Source organism: Piliocolobus tephrosceles, chromosome 19 (assembly GCF_002776525.5).
Source record: "Piliocolobus tephrosceles isolate RC106 chromosome 19, ASM277652v3, whole genome shotgun sequence".
Taxonomy (NCBI): Eukaryota; Metazoa; Chordata; class Mammalia; order Primates; family Cercopithecidae; genus Piliocolobus; species Piliocolobus tephrosceles.
Window position 1 is genome coordinate 19,194,418 of NC_045452.1, and position 17,782 is coordinate 19,212,199.

General features: G+C 57.9%; 2 protein-coding genes across 5 annotated transcripts in view; both read right to left on the minus strand.

Moving 5' to 3' along the window:
• Nucleotides 1-12,593, minus strand: part of MFNG (MFNG O-fucosylpeptide 3-beta-N-acetylglucosaminyltransferase) — a 36,670-nt gene extending 24,077 nt beyond the window's left edge. For 3 of the 4 annotated variants that reach the window (XR_002733588.1, XM_023222061.1, XM_023222060.1), the window contains exons 1-6: nt 11,967-12,593; nt 6,022-6,070; nt 5,504-5,606; nt 4,654-4,807; nt 2,342-2,427; nt 50-215 (exon numbers count right to left, since the gene is read on the minus strand). Coding sequence is in view for 3 of the 4 variants with exons in the window: in XM_023222061.1 (XP_023077829.1) it covers nt 50-215; nt 2,342-2,427; nt 4,654-4,807; nt 5,504-5,606; nt 6,022-6,070; nt 11,967-12,221 (813 nt within the window). In the remaining variant the exon portion in view is untranslated. The remainder of the gene's footprint in view (nt 1-49; nt 216-2,341; nt 2,428-4,653; nt 4,808-5,503; nt 5,607-6,021; nt 6,071-11,966) is intronic. The other variant, XM_023222062.1, reaches the window with a different exon arrangement.
• Nucleotides 12,594-16,451: 3,858 nt separating this feature from the next.
• The window catches only part of CARD10 (caspase recruitment domain family member 10), a 30,640-nt gene continuing 29,309 nt past the window's right edge, over nt 16,452-17,782 (minus strand). The window contains exon 21 of the mRNA XM_023222128.1: nt 16,452-17,480. Within this exon, the coding sequence (XP_023077896.1) occupies nt 17,246-17,480 (235 nt within the window). The 3' untranslated portion in view covers nt 16,452-17,245. The remainder of the gene's footprint in view (nt 17,481-17,782) is intronic.

A 17,782-nucleotide genomic window follows, 5' to 3' on the forward strand; every position in this document is an offset into this window, starting at 1 on the left:
TCCTTTGGTTGCCCCTTCCCATTTGCCACCTGCCCCAAGGCCAGCTCACCTGTTCTGGGAGCTGCGCAGTCCTCAGCAGCTGCAGGGTCTCCAGATGGGAGTGGAAGAGGGGGCTGGGCTGCAGGCGGCCGCCCAGCTTGCACTCAATGATATAGCCCATGGTGCAGTCATCAGGCAGCCGGATGAGAGCGGATGTGTCCATGAAACGGGAGCCGCTGAGGGACAGAGCCAGACTGTAGACACTGGCCCAGGCCCTTCATACCCAAAGCCGTGGGCTACCCCACGAAGGCCCTCCCCTGGGACAAGATGGCAGAGCAGAGCACCTGCCTGCTGCATACTGTATGACCTTGAGCAAGTCGGGAACCTTGGAGAGCCTCAGCCTCAGTCTTCTGTTCTATGAAATGGGGATGTAATGGCCCTGTCTTCACGGGGCTGTTGTGAGGATTAAACGGGGAATGGGAAGGTGAGGCCCTTTATACACGTAGCCTTTCCTTCTCCCCCTGTCTTGTTATTCATTCACTGATTTATTCATGTGCCAGATACTATGCTAGGGCTGAGGATACACAGATGAGAAGGAAACGCTTCCTGCCCCCGATAGCGGTCCCTATTCTGGAGGGAGACAGAGCAGGGAGCGGGTCTTTCAAAGAGTGGTGCTAAGTCAGAGGGAAGCACGCTGCCTGGGGGTATAGGAAGAATCAGGCAGGCTTCCCAGAGGAGGTGGTAGCTTTTTTGTGTGTGTGTTTGTTTGTTTGTTTTTGTGACAGTCTCCATTGCCCAGGTGCAGTGCAGTGGTGCAATCTTGGCTCACTGCAACTTCCGCCTCCTGGGTTTAAGCAATTCTCCTGCCTCAGCCTCCTGAGCCCGCCGCCACACCCGGCTAATTTTTGTATTTTTAGTAGAGACAGGGTTTCACCATGTTGGCCAGGCTGGTCTCGAACTCCTGACCTCAAGTGATTCACCCACCTCAACCTCCCAAAGTGCTGGGATTATAGGCATGAGCCACCTAAGCAGTCTTGCAGGACGGGCTGGAGTCAGCCAGTACTGAAGGGAGAGAGGAACAGAGTCCCAGGCAAGGACTTCAACTGGCCACACACACCCCATTTATGCTGCTGCCCTGGATGTTTGGCCAAGGGGCAAATGGGTGCAGAAATCCAGCCTGTACTCCCCTCCCCAGCCTGCAAGCCCTCAAGCTGCACCTGCAGGATTTGGAGGAAGGGGGCTTTTTCTAATTCACACAAAGGTAATTTAGAGGTTGGCAGAAGCCTGGGTGGGGGCACCCCAGGCACAGGGATGACCCTGGTCATGTGTACACACACAGCTCTGTGGACATGCCTCAGGACAGTGGGCCCGCTCTTGTCCTGGGGGGCCCCTCCCAGCCAGGCAAGGCAGGGCAGGCTTGGGTAGTAGCAAGTCTTGCAGACCTTGGAGCCAAACCCAGCAACTGAGTGACCTTGAATCTGGCTGACCTCAGACTGGCTTAATCCCAGCGCCTCAGTTGCCTGAGATCTAGAAACGCAAGGCTAAGGCCACCTTCTCCCTGAGGTGTTGTGATCCTGTTGATGGAGCACAGAGCTGGCTCAGAGTCAGCCCTCAATACAAGAGAGTGGCCGCTGATAGTGCTGTTAATAATAATAATAAGAGCCCGGAAAGACCTCCGGAGGCCAGGCCTTGCCACTTCTGGAATACCAGTGTCCCACCCCCACCCACACTGCAGCCTCCACTACCCCTGAGATCCCCTCATGATATTAGGAGTGATATCATCTCCCTTAGATGGTATTACGAGTAATATCACAGGGTGTACGCCCACTGTGATATTAGGAGTAACATCATCTCCCTTAGATGGCCCAGTGTGGTGTACGTGGGGCTGACCCAGCTCAAATACCACCTCTTGCTGGAAGTCTTCCCTTCTGCCCTCAACCAGAAGGCCCTTCTCCCTCCTCTGAAAGCCCTTAAATTTGGCCTTCACCTCCCCTACGGCATTGACCGGTCAGAAAAGGGCAGCAAATAGCACCTACCAGGGCCAGCCCAGACATTTTCTCATTTAACCCTTACCACACCACTGGCCATTGTATAATCAGGCCCATGGGCAGACGGAGGGACTGGGGCTCTTGGAGATGATATGACTTGCCTGTGTGTGGCAAGTCATGCACTCGGTCGCGCAGCCCCAAGGGCAGGTGACAGGTGGTTTGCTCACCACTAACTGCCGCACTGTGACACACATGAATGAGGAGCAGCTTCTCCTGAGCTCACTCTCAAAGCCCTTCCTGCTACAAAGGCCCCTCCTGTACCCCAGCCGCCACCCCCTCCCTGCCTTCCTGCCCACCTCGGGGTCTCTGCTTACCTGGCCCACGGAGCCATCTTCAAAGCCAGTTTGCGATTGATGCAGAAGCCAGCACCCCCGGTGGCGAACCAGAACTGTACCAGCCTCTGAGGGAGAGGAGGCCAAGGGGCAGAGTGAGCCTGGTGGGATTTGTGGGGGAAAGGGACAGCCAGGCCACCCTTCACCCCCAACCAGCATGGTTCAAAAGCTCTTTATTTTGAATCTCACTAGAATCTTGCTACGGCCTGGCATTACTGTGCCCATTCTATAGATAAGAAAACAGAGGCCCGAAGTCACATAGTTAATTAGGAGTGATGAGGTCACTGATCAGACTCAAGTCCAGCTGGATTCCAGTTAAAGGGGATGAGTACTGGTTTACCCACTTGCCCCTTGGCCAGGCATCCAGGGCAGCGGCATTAATGGGGTGTATGCGGTCAGTTGAAGTCCTTGCCTGGGACTCTGTTCCTCTCTCCCTCAGCATTGGCTGACTCCTGCAAGACTCTGTTTAGGTGGCTCATGCCTGTAATCCCAGCACTTTCTTTGGGAGGCTGAGGTGGGTGAATCACTTGAGGTCAGGAGTTCGAGACCAGCCTGGCCAACATGGTGAAACCCTGTCTCTACTAAAAGGCCACTGTGCCCCTTTTCCCTGAGAATGGTCTCTACCTCACTCCATGTGGCTTGGGAGGGGCTGCCAAACACCGCACCTGCTCTCCTGGGCCACAGAGGTGGGCCTAGGTTGACGGGGCCTGAGTGTGCAGAGGAAAGATGTAGCTGGGAAACGAAGGTCAGGCTGTGTCCAATACGGATCACTAACACTTTCTTTCCTTTTTTTTTTTTTTTTCAGAGACAGAGTCTTGCTCTGTTGCCCAGGCTCAAGTGTAAGTGCAGTGTTGCGATCTCGGCTCACTGCAGCCTCCGCCTCCCGGGTTCAGGCAATTCTCCTGCCTCCACTTCCCAAGTAGCTGGGACTACAGGCGTGCATCACCACGCCCAACTAACTTTTGTATTTTTTAGTAGAGACGGGGTTTCACTATATGTTGGCTGGCCAGACTGGTCTCAAACTCCTGACCTCAGGTGATCCATACGCCTTGGCCTCCCAAAGTGCTGGGATTACAGACATGAGCCACTGCGCCCGGCCTCAGATCACTAACACTTTCTAGTGTTGACTTTGTGCCAGGTCTCATTCCAAGGACTTGGATAGATGACCTCATTTCATTCTTTCTTCTATGTTCACAACCACTCTTTGAGTAGGGGCTATTATTACCCATTTCACAGATTAGGAAACTGAGGCACAGAGAGGTGAGGTGACCTCATCAAGATCACAAAGCCAGGAGGTGGCAGGGCTGCTGTGTAAACCCAGGGAGTCAGGCTCCAGCACGCAGTTCTCCACCCCAGAGGCAAATGGCTTAGGTAGAGGTGAGTGGCCAGTGGTGAAGTGGTATGGGAGACTGGGGGACCCCCTGGCTCCCCTGGAATCACTCACACACAGAGCCCCAGGGCCCAGAAGAATTTAATTAAGGCTCAGAGGCTGATTAGCTACTGATAATTAAGGTTTTGTGTTTTCTGCTCTTGTTTTTTTTCTAATGAAGCAGATGGTGACCTGAGAAGGGAGGTTGAGCCCCGCTGTGTGCCCAGCTCCTGCACCAGGCACTGCCTCTAGAGAGGGACCTCCCGACCTGCCTTTTTCCTTGGGCCAAGGGAGCCCTAAGGCCTGGACCACTCTAACACCTGATATCCAGTGGGTCCTGGGGACAAGGAAAGAACCATGCAATATTTGGGACATACTTATACTAAAAAATTCCTCATTATTTATTTGAAAGTCAAGTTTAACTGGATGTAGTAGTTTCTCATTTATTTGTTTAATGAATCTGGCAACCCGAATCAGCATCCATCCAGGTCAGGAACTGAGGTGGGTATGGAGCCCCCTGTTGTGCCAGGTGTCAACTCTTCAGTCACAGGCTAGTGGAGGTGCCTGGAGAGAGAGGGTGCCCAAGGAGGGGAAGTGGGGGAAGGGCTCTGGGGCTCAGGCAGCAGTAATTGATCACCCAGCCGCATAATATTCCAGCAATTCTTTTTTTTGAGATGGAGTCTTACTCTACCACCCAGGCTGGAGTGCAACGTCGCCATCTCAGCTCACTGCAACCTCTGCCTCCCGGGTTCAAGCGATTCTCTCTCAGCGTCCCAAGAAGCTGGGACTACAGGTGCCAAACCCACATGGGGCCAAACCCAGAACCCAGAACCCCTCTCACCTCTCTAGCACACCCCCGCCCCTGGGACTGGCCTGGCCCTGGGACCAATGGGCCAAAAGGCAAAGGAGGAGGAGAGGCACTCACCGTGCGGTTGTGGGGCTGTGGCTCTGAGGCGTGGATGGGCCGGTTCAGGCTGGGCCTTCCCACGTAGACGTCGCTGGCCAGCGGGAAGGCTCTCAGCAGCTGCAGCAGCGCTTTTGGGTTCACATAGTTGTCATCGTCCACGTGGCAGAACCACCTGTAGGGATGAAACGGGGACAGTGAACTTGTTGGGGGGGGGGTGTTCCAAGCCAGGGTCCCTAAGCACCCCCACAGTCGGTCAACAGTGACAGAATGGGGGTAGGGGTGGGGGAGGCTGACATTTAAGGCATCTGCTTTGTGCCAAGTTGCATATTGTGTAAGCTCGTGAGGAGGGCACTCACTTCACAGTTGAGGACCAAGACTGAGAGGTTAAGACACTCTCCCTGGCCAGGTGTGGTGGCTCACGCCTATAAGCCCAGCACTTTAGGAGGCCGAGGCGGGTGAATCACCTGAGGTCAGGAGTTCGAGACCAGCCTGGCCAACATGATGAAACCCCGTCTCTACTAAAATTACAAAAGTTAGCCAGGCGTGATGGTGGGCATCTGTCATCCCAGCTACTCAGGAGGCTGAGGCAGGAGAATCGCTTGAATCCAGGAGGCGGAGGTTTCAATGAGCCGAGACCGCACCATTGCACTCCAGCCTGGGCAACAAGAGTGAAATTAACTCAAAAAAAAAAAAGTCATTTTCCCAAGGTCACATATCCAATCCTGAATGGCAGCTGGACCCCCAGCTGGCCTTCATCTGCCCACTGCCTGCTAGGGGAGTGGGGGCTGCAGTCAGATCCCAGGAGGCCCACGGGTTATTTCCACTGGGCCCAGACCACACCTATCCCCAGAGACTCAGGAACACTCGCCTACGCCCACTGGCCAAGAAGGTGTCGAACTCAGCAGCCATCTTGCAGGACAGAGCGGGGTGGCTGTGTTCCGCGGAACAGTTGGTGACCACAAGGTGGGACCCTGGAGAAGTGAGGAGGAGTCAGGGGACCCTGTCCAGCTCCCCCCTTTGCAGCCCTGAACACAGAATACAGAGCAAGGCTGGACCACAGGGAGCCTGGAGCGGCCCACCCACTCCCATTTGACACGTGGTAACACTGAGGCCCGGGGAAGGCAGACCTGCCCAGGACCATAGAGCTCGTGGACAGCAGGCTGGACTGGGACTCAGGTGTCCAGGGCCTTGTCCAGCACAGCTCCTCCCCTACCCACGCCCACACCGGTTTCCAGGGAAGAAGCCCACTTCCCCCCTGGACAAAGGGGGATCCCCACATGCCAAGGGTGGGCAGCCCATTTCCTGGAAACCCTCAGGCCAGGACACAGCTGCCCCAGCTTTCCTGGGCAACAGCTAAAGACCCCCACCCAGGCAAGGCAGAGTTACCCAGTCTCTCCTGGAGGCCTTTGTCTGGGCTGTCGGTGAAGACAAATGTCTAGGAAGGAGAAGAAGGGGTCAGGACTCACGTCGGCCCAAGCAACACCCCAGACCAATCCACAGCCCACCAACACCAGGCCCCAGATGGACTCTGTACTCCTCCAGTGACACGCACACCCCTCTCATGGTCACACGCTGCTTCAGGACAACATATAACACATACAACTCAGCCTTTGTAGACACACAACTTCAGGGTGTACACAGCCCACAGTCTAAACACATACACTCGCCCCCTTTCCAGAGCAGCCACAGGAACCCAACCATAATCACACACCTGGGCAGCATCTCACCCTTTTCTATCACACACACACACACACACACACACACACACACACAGCTGCACTCGGCTCCTCCACAGTCACGTAACACAACCTTAAACCCATTATCAGGACACAAACTGTATGTGAACAGACCCACACCCACACCCTGGGACACCACGCCACTAGGGAGACGTCACACCTTCACAGCCACACAAACCCCCTGTGAAAGCCATCTTGGGGCCAGGCGCAGTGGCTCAAGCCTGTAATCCCAGCACTTTGGGAGGCCGAGACGGTCGGATCACGAGGTCAGGAGATCGAGACCATCCTGGCTAACATGGTGAAACCCCGTCTCTACTAAAAAACACAAAAAACTAGCCGGGCATGGTGGCGGGCGCCTGTAGTCCTAGCTACTCTGGAGGCTGAGGCAGGAGAATGGCGTGAACCCGGGAGGCGGAGCTTGCAGTGAGCCAAGATCTGGCCACTGTACTCCAGCCTGGGCGACAGAGCGAGACTCCGTCTCAAAAAAAAAAAAAAGTAGAAAAGAAAGCCATCTCGGAAATGCTGCCTCACAACCCAGTCCAACTCTCCCAGATTGGACATGCACCTGCCCCCAGCGACCCTCAAACCTCACAAAGCAGGTGTTTTCATCTGTTCTCTTCCCAGACGATAAAAAGGAGGCTGAGCGATGGACCAGGGTTGGCAAGTGCCAGGCTGACTTTCGAACCCACGGACCTCTCCCCACCGCCTCCCAGGCAGTGAAAGCGGCTCAGCCCCTACATAATCCAAACCCAAACTCTGAATGAGAGGTAGAGGAAGCACATGGATGCGACAAAGACAAGCCAGGCTGAGGACAAAGACAAGGCAGGCTGGGGAGTGGTGTCCTTCCCGCTTCACGCCCAGCCCAACAGGGGCAGAGCTTCTCAGCTGCCCAAGTGGGTCCTCTCACCCAGTGAGCACCTCAAGGGCCTTTGAGGGCCTCCCTGGCCCTGGGACTGCCTGGCCCAGGACTCAGGACAATTCTGGACCCTTTCCAAGTGCCCCACCTCTTTAAAGCCCCCAGACTCTCTCAGCCCCCACTGGGGCCATACTCGTGGCTCAGCCCTGTCCTCCCTCGAAGCTCAGGGCCTCCAACTGCAATGCTCCCCTCTGCTTACCCACAATCCCCTCCCTCCTTCCCAGAAATTAGCCCTTCAGATCAGAACAGTCCCTGCCTTGAGGCTCAGTTTACCCACCTACAAAAGGGGTAGATGGCTGTGAGTAGTAGTGGCTATGAGAATAAAACAAGATTGTGTGTAAAAGAGCAAGGAAGAGTTGACAGTGAAGTCAGGCTCACCTACTTGTATTTCAGGGGAAACTGAGGCATAGGAGGCCAGGAGCCAGGTTTGACACAGGAAGGCGCAGGAGGGAGCCAGGCTGTCTCCCAAGGCCCACGGCCACAGCCCTGCTTCTGAACCACTATCACCTCTCATTGGACTATTGCAAGACTCTGCCTCTTTCCCTCAGATATGTTTTCCTGCCGGGACCAGAATCGGATAACACCCACCTCCACCACTGGTCACTAACACCTTCCATGGCTCCCTGCCATCCTTGGGATAAAGGCCAGCCTCCCTGTGGCCATGAGGGGCCACCTGGCCACCCTACCTGATGTAGTCTGATCTCATTACTTCCTGCCCACTCTTGGGGCTTCTCTCTCTGTCTCTCTCTCTCTGTGTCACACACACACACGCACAGGCCCACACCTCTGATCCTCTGCACATGCTGTGCCCTCTTTCCACCCTCTAGCTCCCAGCTTAGGCATCACCTCCCCCAGGAAACCTTCCCTGACACCCCTCCAGCTATTTTAGGGGCCTCTGCTTTGTGTTCCTCAGCCCTCTGTTCCTCCTGTCACTAACAGCAGTTAGCAAAACTCCCTAGTTACAGAAATTTATCTCTCCATCTCTTCCACCAAACAATGACATCCTGGAGGCCACAGGCTTGGTCCAATCTGTCTCCTTGTTCCGGCACCTGGCTCTCCTCGGGAAGGCCTGGGCAGCGTCCACCCTCTGAGCCTCTCTCCCTGGGGTCCGTCTCCCACAGTCAGATTTAGCAAATGCTGGAGGTCTCCGGATTTCCGCAGGGGGAAATGGTGGTGGTCCAAGCCTAGGCCCTGGTCCGCTTCTCCAGGAGGCCCACCCCATCAGTGACGCCATGCAGCCTCTCAGCTTTAAACACCATCACGGAGCTGGAGACTCGTGGACACCACCAGCCCTAGCCTCTCCCTGAGCTCCAAACTGTCAAATCCCCTGAAACCACGACGTCTCCTGGGGACTTAATGCATCAAGACTGAGCCTCCGTGCTCCCCAAGACCTGCTCCTCCCTCTCACTGGTTGGAACCCAAAACCTCAGACTCTCTGCTCCTCCTCTCTTCCTCTCGCACCTCCCCCCGAGCCTATCATCAGTTCGGCTCACCAGCCTCCAAATAGTCTGGGACGCTGCTCTTCCCTCCAGCCCGCCCCAGCCACCCAGGTCCCCTCCACTGGCCACTGTCGTCACCTGCTGCCTGCTTTGCCGCAGGCCCTCCTCCCTGGCCTCTCTGCTCTGTTCTGCTCCCACCCCAAGACTGTTTTCAACACAGCCTCAAGGGATCCTATAAAAGAAGCCAGGCCTTTCCTGCCCTGCCCTCGGCAAACTTTTGCCACCAAACAGCCACCAGATAGTGAAGCACTCTCAAGCTTGGAGCATGGGCCAAATGGGCCGAGGACGGTTTCCGGATGAAGATCTAGTAACCCGAATAAAGCAGAATAGGCACTTTGGGAGGCCAAGGCGAGCGGATCACCTGAGGCCAGGAGTTCAAGACCAGCCTGGCCAACATGGCAACACCCCATCTCCACTAAAAATAGAAAAATTAGCCAGGCGTGGTGCATATGCCTGTAGTCCCAGCTATTCAGGAAGCTGAGGATCGCTTGAAACCAGGAGAAGGAGGTTGCAGTGAGCCGGGATCGCGCCGCTGCACTCCAGCCTGGGCAACAGAGTGAGACTCTGTCTCAAAAAAAACAAAAAAACAAAAACCAAAACAAAACAAAACAAAAAACAGCAGCCGTGAGCAGAGTGAGGGAGGAGCCGGGAAGGGGACTCCGGGGCCAGAGGGGGCGGGGGCACGGGAGAGGGCAGTGAGGCTGGTGCTTTCAGTCCCTGGGAATCGTAAGGTTGGCACAGAGCACTGGGCAGAGTTTCCTCGGAGCCAAGGGCTGTATTTGACTTGTTTAAGGAGGAGATCTGACAATGGTGAAAACTTCACAGGCAGCCGCGGGAAACAAAGGGACACGCAGACTGCTAGGGCAGGGGAGGGGTGGCCGGGGACCATCTGCTGCAGAGGAGGGGAGTTGTGGGGCTGCTGCCACGTCTCCCCCCAACGAAGGGACCATAGGGAGGAGAAAGGCTCCTCTTGAGCACAAAACCCGCCTCCCCCAGCCCACCCCTCGGCCCAGGACAAAGGCCAGCACACGAGTCCCAGCCCCTGCCACAAGGCCCACCTGCCACCCGACTGCCCTTAACCAGCCAGGCAGGTGCCCAGCGCTGTAGTTAACCAGCTCAGGCCCGGTCCAGACACTCCTGCCCTGTGCAGACGGGGAAACTGCGGGCTGAAAGGGGAGGGCCTTGGCCGAGGTCACAGACAGAAGTGAGTCAAAGAGTGAGAGATGTGGGGTAGTGAGCGAGGGCCTCCCTGTCCTCCCACCTCCTCCTCTATCTCAGCATCCTTCCTTCTTTCAACTTCAAGGACAAGATTTCTAGAGTCTGCCCCTCGCCCCTTGGGCCCAGCTGAGTGGATTCATCTCCCACCTCGGCCGAACCCTGCTCAGTGTTTGCACTATAAGGCGGGAAGATCACGGTCATCACAGCCGATCTCTGTGGGGCTTACTGTGAGGGTGAAACAAGCAACTCGCCTGATCTACAGCCCTGAGCGGCGGCAGAGCTGCCAGCACCCCTACTCCCACCCCACTGCCTGATTCGTATGTGGGATCGAGCTTGGGACAGGGAAGGGGTTGTTCTTGCCTGCCTCTCCTGGCCTGGTACTGCCAGGCACAGCCGCCCAGGCTGAAGGCCAAGGACCCTCTCCTGTAGCCCAGTGACCCAGGCCTCACGGGGCTCCCAAGTCTCAGCAGGGAAGAAAAGCACCCAGCCAGGAGCAAGGTTCTAGGTCCCACTGGGCTCTGCCCCCTCAGGCCTTCTGCGTGACACCAGGCTAGCCAGCACTTCCTCCTCTCTGGCCTCAGTTTCCTCATCCGGGGCAAGGGCACCACCGCAGTGATGGAGACAAGACAGGAAAGGGCCGTGGGCCACGTGAGGCCACGCTCCCGGGTACACAGACGCATAAACAGGAAGGCCTGCGGGAGGGCCCGCCTTGGCGGCTTCCGCAGGAAGAACCAGGATCTCCCCAAGATGAGAAGCTGTGTGGGGCCCAGAGAAGAGCTGGGGTGCTGGGGGCCAGCTGGGGAAGAGTTAATCCTGAGTATAAGGGCAGAAATCAGGGCAGGGTGCCCCTCCCCAGGAGGGCCTGGCCTCTGCCAGCCATCCTCTCCCCCTCCTTTTGGTCTTCCAGGAGGCCTCAACTATCTCCAAAGACTCAGTCACTTCCTCCCACTGAGCCAGCCGCCAAAGAGGGGACGGATGTGTGTGTGTGTGTGTGTGTGTGTGTGTGTGTGTGTGTGTGTGTGTGTGTCTACCCATCTTCCACCTCCCCCATCAACGGTCCCTAACACCCAACATCACTGACTTTGCTTAAGGAAGATACTGGATGCGAGGAGGGGAAAGGCTGGAAGGGACTTGGCTTGCCAGAGCCGTGCAGCCATGTGACAGACATGCCTCTTGTCACGCACATCTAGCACACTCCAGCTCCGTGCGTGTGAGCACGCGTACACACACACGCAATCCCACCTACTGCCTCACCGAGGCCTCCCCGACCTACTGCCCACCACTGCCACAGGCACCACCCTTGTGGCATGCGCTCTCCTTCCCTGCCTCGGAAGCAGCCCACAGGAAGCCAATGCAGGAGACCAGACATGGCAGCCTCAGCACACCCAGGGCAGCAGAGGCACAGCGGGACGGGCTGTCGGGAAGCCCGAAGGGATGCCTCCCCCAAGAACAGACCCCACCTAGACATCCTCCCCACATCCTCCACCTTCAGAGCCTGGGCAGGACAGCACCTAGGGCCTGGGTGGAACAGCCTGGCCTGGGCACGGGTCAGGGTCAGGACGTCTTGGAAGCCTCCACCCCAGCTGCCCAACATCCACCATTAACCCCGATGCCAGGCTGGGCCTGGGTGGCTAGGAGTGAGGCCCTCACGGGAGCAGCTAGGAATAGAAGGACCCCCAGGAAGGACCCGGAAGCCTGGAGCAGGGGCCCAGCCTGGCCCCTAAAAGTGGTGGAGTGGTGGGACCTGGATGGACCTGGAGTCAGGACCAGTACAGGGCACAGGCAGGACCACAGGCAGCCCCCGAAGCCAGGAAGAAGGAGAGGGAAAGAGGATCCCAGATTAGGCAGGTAGCGGGCAGCATCTCCCATGAGGCAGTCAGGGAGTAGAGCCCAGTAGAAAGGCCTCTGAGAACCCCTTAGGCCAGGGGACACTCCCAGGGCCCAATGTCACCCACTTGTCACCTGTTCCCTGGTCCTGGAAACCCACGTGTCAAGCAGCAGCTCCAGGCGCAAGCGGTGGAAGGCCCGGGTCGTCTTCACTGCGATGAAAACATCGTGTAGCTGCAGCTCAGGGGGCCCCGGGCTCGGCTGGCTCAGCTCAGGGGTCTCCTGCACCCGCTGCGGGGACAGGTTCAAGTGGTACCGCAGACACAGGAGCCCCATGCACAGGAGGGTGAGGAGGGCTCCAGCCAGGCCCCGTGGGAGCCGGCACTGCATTGGTTGGCCCTGGGACCCCAGACAGCTCAGCCCCCAAATCCCAACCAGACAGGGAGGGGAAGCTGGTCAGGCAGGGGCTCCGGCAGAGGCAAAAGTCTGGCAGGCATCAGGGGCTGGCAAGGAGGGAAGAGGTAGGAGCTGAGGCTCTGGACCCAGAGGCTGAGCCATGGCAGCACGATCTCGACCGCCGCCAGCCCTCCACCTGCTCCCGCTGTCCGGCCTGCCGCAGCCTCCGGACCGCCTGGCCCCGCCCCGCTCAGCCCGAGGGGCGGGGCCAGACGAAGGGAACCCCAGACAGACGCGGCTGAAAGGAGGCACCAGCAGAAGGGGCAGCCCCGGCTCTGCCAGCTGCTGCGGTGGGAGGAAGTCACAGCAAACCCTCCGTGCCTGGTGGAAGACAGGGTCCTCCAGCACCGTCCACTCCTGCAGAGAGCTGTCAGCTTGGCCCATTCAACACTCATGACTTTGGTGTCCTGCTTCATCCAGCCCCCAGCTTTTGCTCACCAGTTTCCTCCGGGATGCTCTCCCATCTTCCACCAGTCTCACCCACATTCCCTCCGCTAGGCTGAATTCTATCTGGACTTCAAAGCTTAAGGGTTCCCTTCTCCAGGAAGCCCTCCGTGATAACCTCTTAACCTTTGGGGCTCCCACAGTTGTTTGCTCAGTTCCTGTGGTCTTCACAACAGCACTAGGACTGTCATTCCCAGTTTACAGCTGAGGACATATGGCACAAAGGTACAGAATGAGCAAAAACAATCCAGCAACACAGCCACAGAGCTGGTGGAACCCAGGTCTCTGGTCCTCCTCGGGTTCACAGGAGGTCCCCTGAGGGCACCCCTCCAGCTGTGCCCCAGCCCATACCTGACTTCACTCCGCAGTCTCTGGAGCTGCCTCTCTCCCAGCACCCAGCCAGTGGACAGACAGAGGGCCTTCTCCAGCCACCACCTCCATCATGTTTCGCACAAGCTCACTCACACCTCCTCCCTCCTCCACTCAAAGCCTGCACTGGCTCCCATTGTCTTCAGAACAAAAGCCAAAAAGCACACAGCAGCCCACAAGGCCCTGCGTGAGCTGGCCCCCAAGTTACTCCCACCCCATCTACTGCTACTCCACTCCAGACCCCTAGGATCCCGGCTGGCCCAGGCATGCGGCCGCCACAGGATCTTGGCACTTGCTGTTTCCACCTGGGCCCCTCCCTAGAGACCTGCACGTCTCACTTCCCTACTCCCTTCTGGTTTTTACACAAAGGTCACCATCTCTGTGAGGCCTTCCCTGACCACGTTGTTAACACTGCAACCCCTCCCGCCTCCCCATGCTGTTCACACTGCAACCCCTCCCGCCTCCCCACGCTGTTACCACCGCAACCCCTCCCGCCTCCTTCCCAGCCCCCTAGGCCTGTCCCTCCCAAGCCACTTCTTCACTGTTTTCTCCATCACGCTTTTCATCTTCCAACATTCTGTATGTTTAACTTATTTATTGTCAGTCCTCCTCGTGAGAATATCAGGGCAGGATTTCTTTTTTGATCACTGAGTCCCTAAACCCCAGTGCCTAGAACAGTGCTTGGCAGACAATAACTCAATCAATGTTAATTCACAACAAAGTTCCAGGTGGCTGGCAAAGTGAACTGGCCCTGCCGGGCTCAACCCTGCGTGAGGACAGCTTGGGGAGAGGAAAGGAAAACCAACCCTTTGAATCACCCTCTCACGGGCCAGCCCCCAGCCAGGCCCCTTCACAGGCCGTATTCTCAGAATGGTGATGATGCCAGCCTTGGTGATGATCCCAGGCTCTGTGCTCCACAGACCAGGTTCAAATCCCGACTGGGGGCTGGGTGCTGTGGCTCACGCCTGTAATCCCAGCACTTTGGGAGGCCGAGGCAGGCAGATCACTTGAGGTCGGGAGTTTAAGATGAGCCTGGCCAACATGGTGAAACCCCGTCTCTACCAAAACTACAAAAATTAGCCAGGCACTGTGGCAGGCGCCTGTAATCCCAGCTAGTAGGGAGGCTGAGGCAGGAGAACCACTTGAACCAGGGAGGCGGAGGTTGCAGGGAGCCGAGATGTCACCACTGCACTCCAGCCTGGGCAACAAGAGTAAAAAACTCCTTCTCAGAAAGAAAAAAAAAAAATCCCAACTGGGCCACTCACTGGCTGTGTGACTCTAGGCAAGTTACCTTCATCATTTCTAAAATGGGGACAAAAATATGACTTGGCAACGATTACAGGATGAGTGGGCTTCTCCACCTTATAGAAAGGGTAACGGGCAAAGGCAGCCAAGTCACAGGGCCCCTGCATGTCCCCAGGCCAAGCACTGGGCCAGGCTCACTGTGGGGCAGGGGGAGGTTCATGTACCCAAATGCGCACAGCCCAGTTTCCATGCCCAGGGAGCCACAGACGTTGAGAGACAGCCACACAGATGCCCTCGTCCTGCCACAAGGCAGAACATGGCATGGCCCAGGAGAAGTCCCAAGGGCTGGGAGGACCTGGTGGTGGGCTTCATGGAGGTAGTATCTCAGCCAGGCTTCAAAGTTCAGGAAGATTCAGTCAGGGAGAGCAGCCCAGGCAGGGCTCAGATGAGCAGAGGAGCACAGCTAAGGGTAAATTGAAAGCCCACTGCCACCGCCTGAGGTAGGGAGGACGAGGCTGGGGGGATGGGAGGGTCAACACCTGGGAAGGCCTGGAGTGGAAAGGGGCATTGCCGCTGACTCCCATGCAGGGAGGCTGCCCTTCCCCCACGGCACCACCTTTGCCACTCAGGGTCCAACTCCCCAGCCCCTACCCCAGTGGTGACAGACTGGCAGGCCTCAAGGTCCAGTCTGCACCTTGTTAAAGACACCCTGTCGTGGAGAGAGTGGGAAGAGCTGTTTCCCAAGCAATGGCTCAGCCCCAGCCACACATGCTCACCGAGCTGTGGCCAATCCGTACCTCCATGCTCACTCCACCATCCTGGCCTCCACTCCACGGGGTGAGGCCCTGGGCCCAGAGAGGTCATCCAAGTTGCCAGGGTCACCTGGCTGACCAGAGCTTTGGTTTTCAACCAAACTACAGTGCCCTGCGCAGCCTGTACTCCATCCTGGGAAAGCCTCTCTGGGTTCCCGGGATAGCCTGGGCCCACCATCCCCGCTGGCCTCCACACCCAAGCACCATCATCCTGCGTGGTCCAGTCTCTTTGAGACCCTCACCACCTCTCCTCTACACCCACTCCTTGTCTCCTCCCACTAAAGATGGAGCTGTGGCCCCCCAATCCATACCCCAATCCCCTCTCTCAGCTTCTCCATTCCCTTCTCCACCCGCCACCCCAAATCCCCAGCCCTGACCCCTTCTTAAGCATTTTTCTTGTCAAACATGGAGATCCAGACCCATCCCTGGAGGCCACCGAGCCCCTCCTTCCTGTCTGCTCCTCTCTCCTCCACTGCCCCTGTACCCCCCGCCCCCGTCGGCCTCAGCCCTCTCTGCGTCAACTCCCACAACCCTGTTCCTGCATCCCCAGAAGCTCCCACAGCCTCCAGGGCACAGCTGAAGCTCCCCTGTGCTCCCAACTCCCCACCCCTGGACTTACCCTTCCCAACCTCATTTCCGACCCCATCCAAGGTGGCCAGATCCAACCCCTGTGCTGCCTCTGAGCTTCTGCCCTTGAGGCTGCCCTACGTAGTTAGTACACCCACACCCCAAGCCCCAGGGGCTGCCCAGGCTCCTCACTGTGGCTGAGGACAGTCACCTGCACTTGGACACATAGGTCCAATAAGTGGTTCTGGAAGGAAGGAATCCCAACTCCCAAGTTCAAGTGGCACCTCCTCCAGTAAGGCTGCCCGGATTGCTCCCAGTGGGAGCAACCATCCTCTCTCTAGTAGAGACGTCTCAGGAACCCGCGTGCATACCGAGGATTTGCTCTTGAGCTCCTGGGCTCAGCAGCCAGGTCCCTTCAGTCGGAGGCCACACCCTGCCAGTTTTGGTGCCCCACTCCGGGGGACACTCCTCTGATGGTCAGTTGTGGGCAGGGCTGAGCACTGGGGTGGCCCATCTGTGGGGCCCTACTCTGGTCATTCAGGGGCAGGTAAGGTGACGCCAGCACAGATGGCAGGCGGCCCTGGGAAGAGGCAGGCGGGAAATCTGACCCTCCCAACGGGCAATCGGGGACCTGAAGGGTGGTATCCACCTGAGCTGGGAGACAAACGAGGAGAGTGGCGGGGACCCAGGCCAGGGATGCAAGCGAGCAGAAGGCCACCAGCATCTAATGACAAAAGTGTTTAATGTTCCATAATGTGCAGCTTCTGAGTGAAAAAGGCCCGTTAATCACCCACGGGCCGTACATTCTCATGACAGAGCAGCCGCCCTCCCTGGCCCCCCAAGAGGGAGACATAGGCAGGGAGTGGGCCCTGTAAGGCACAGTCCTGCGTGTGTACACCAGGAACGCATGCGTGTTAGTGCCCACATGAAACGGGGTGGGGCGTGACATTTACACAGGAGAGAACCACAGACACCCATGTGAGAAGACACGAGGGGTACAGGTGACCGTGGGCAGGGAAGCCCCCAGTCCATGCACGGCTGAATCCATGAGGAACATGAGCTGGATGGCAGGAGTCATGCGGTAACAGGCTCGGCGCTCCTGGGAGCAGAACAGGCCCAGGTCCTCGGGAGATCTCGTGCCCAGGGCAGCGGGACAGACCTGAGCCTGCCCGTGAGAACTTGAGTGTGCAAACCTGTGCACAGGTGTGAGAACAGACTCCAGGGTGAGTGTTTAAGGAGAAGACACAGACACACATGTGAGACCCACTAGTGGGAATGTGGAGAGCCCGGGACACGTAGGGAGGCCCAGAGCAGCACGTAGAGGGGAGCGGGCGCTCTGTCCCGGGGCTCCCGCAGGCTCGGCAGGGCCAGAGACAGTCTTGGGGGTGAGATGCCAGAGCCAAGGGCCCTGTGTCTGAGAGTCCAAGGGTCTAGGAAGGCTCAGGGTGGGAGGGCCCAGCTGCACCGCAGACACCAGGGTCCCCCCTGACTTGGGAAGAAGCTGCAGGTATCAGATGAGCCTCAGGCCTCACTGCTGCCGGGGCAGCCTCTGCTGCTGCCGCGCTCCACCCACACGAGGCGGGCCTGCTCCTGCAGGATGCGGCCGCGCACCACCTTGGCCAGCTCCTCTGCGTGGCCCCACTCATGGGCAGGCACCTGCACCCAGGAGCAGGGCAGCCCCCAGAGCACCTGCTCCGAGCCACGGCACTGCCTCAGCAGCTCTGAGTCCCGCCAGCCCGGCCGGCCCAGCAGACCCCTGCCGAGAGAGAAGTGGGTGGTGGTCAAAGTGGGGGACCGAGACGGACAGAGAGACAGGGAGAGAGGGACGGACAAAGGTGGAAGAGTCAGAGAGAGAAGAAGGACAACCCAAGACAAGAGAGACAGATGGCAGATGGAGACAGAGAGAGAGAGGTGGGGGGAGAGGGGAAGAGGGGGGTAGCGGAGGAGAGAGGGGGGAGGGGGGGGGGAGGGAGAGTGGGGTAGGGGAGGAGGAGGGGGAGGGGGGGAGAGAGGGGGAAGGGGAGAGGGAGGGGGAGAGAGGGTGGGGAGGGAGACAGG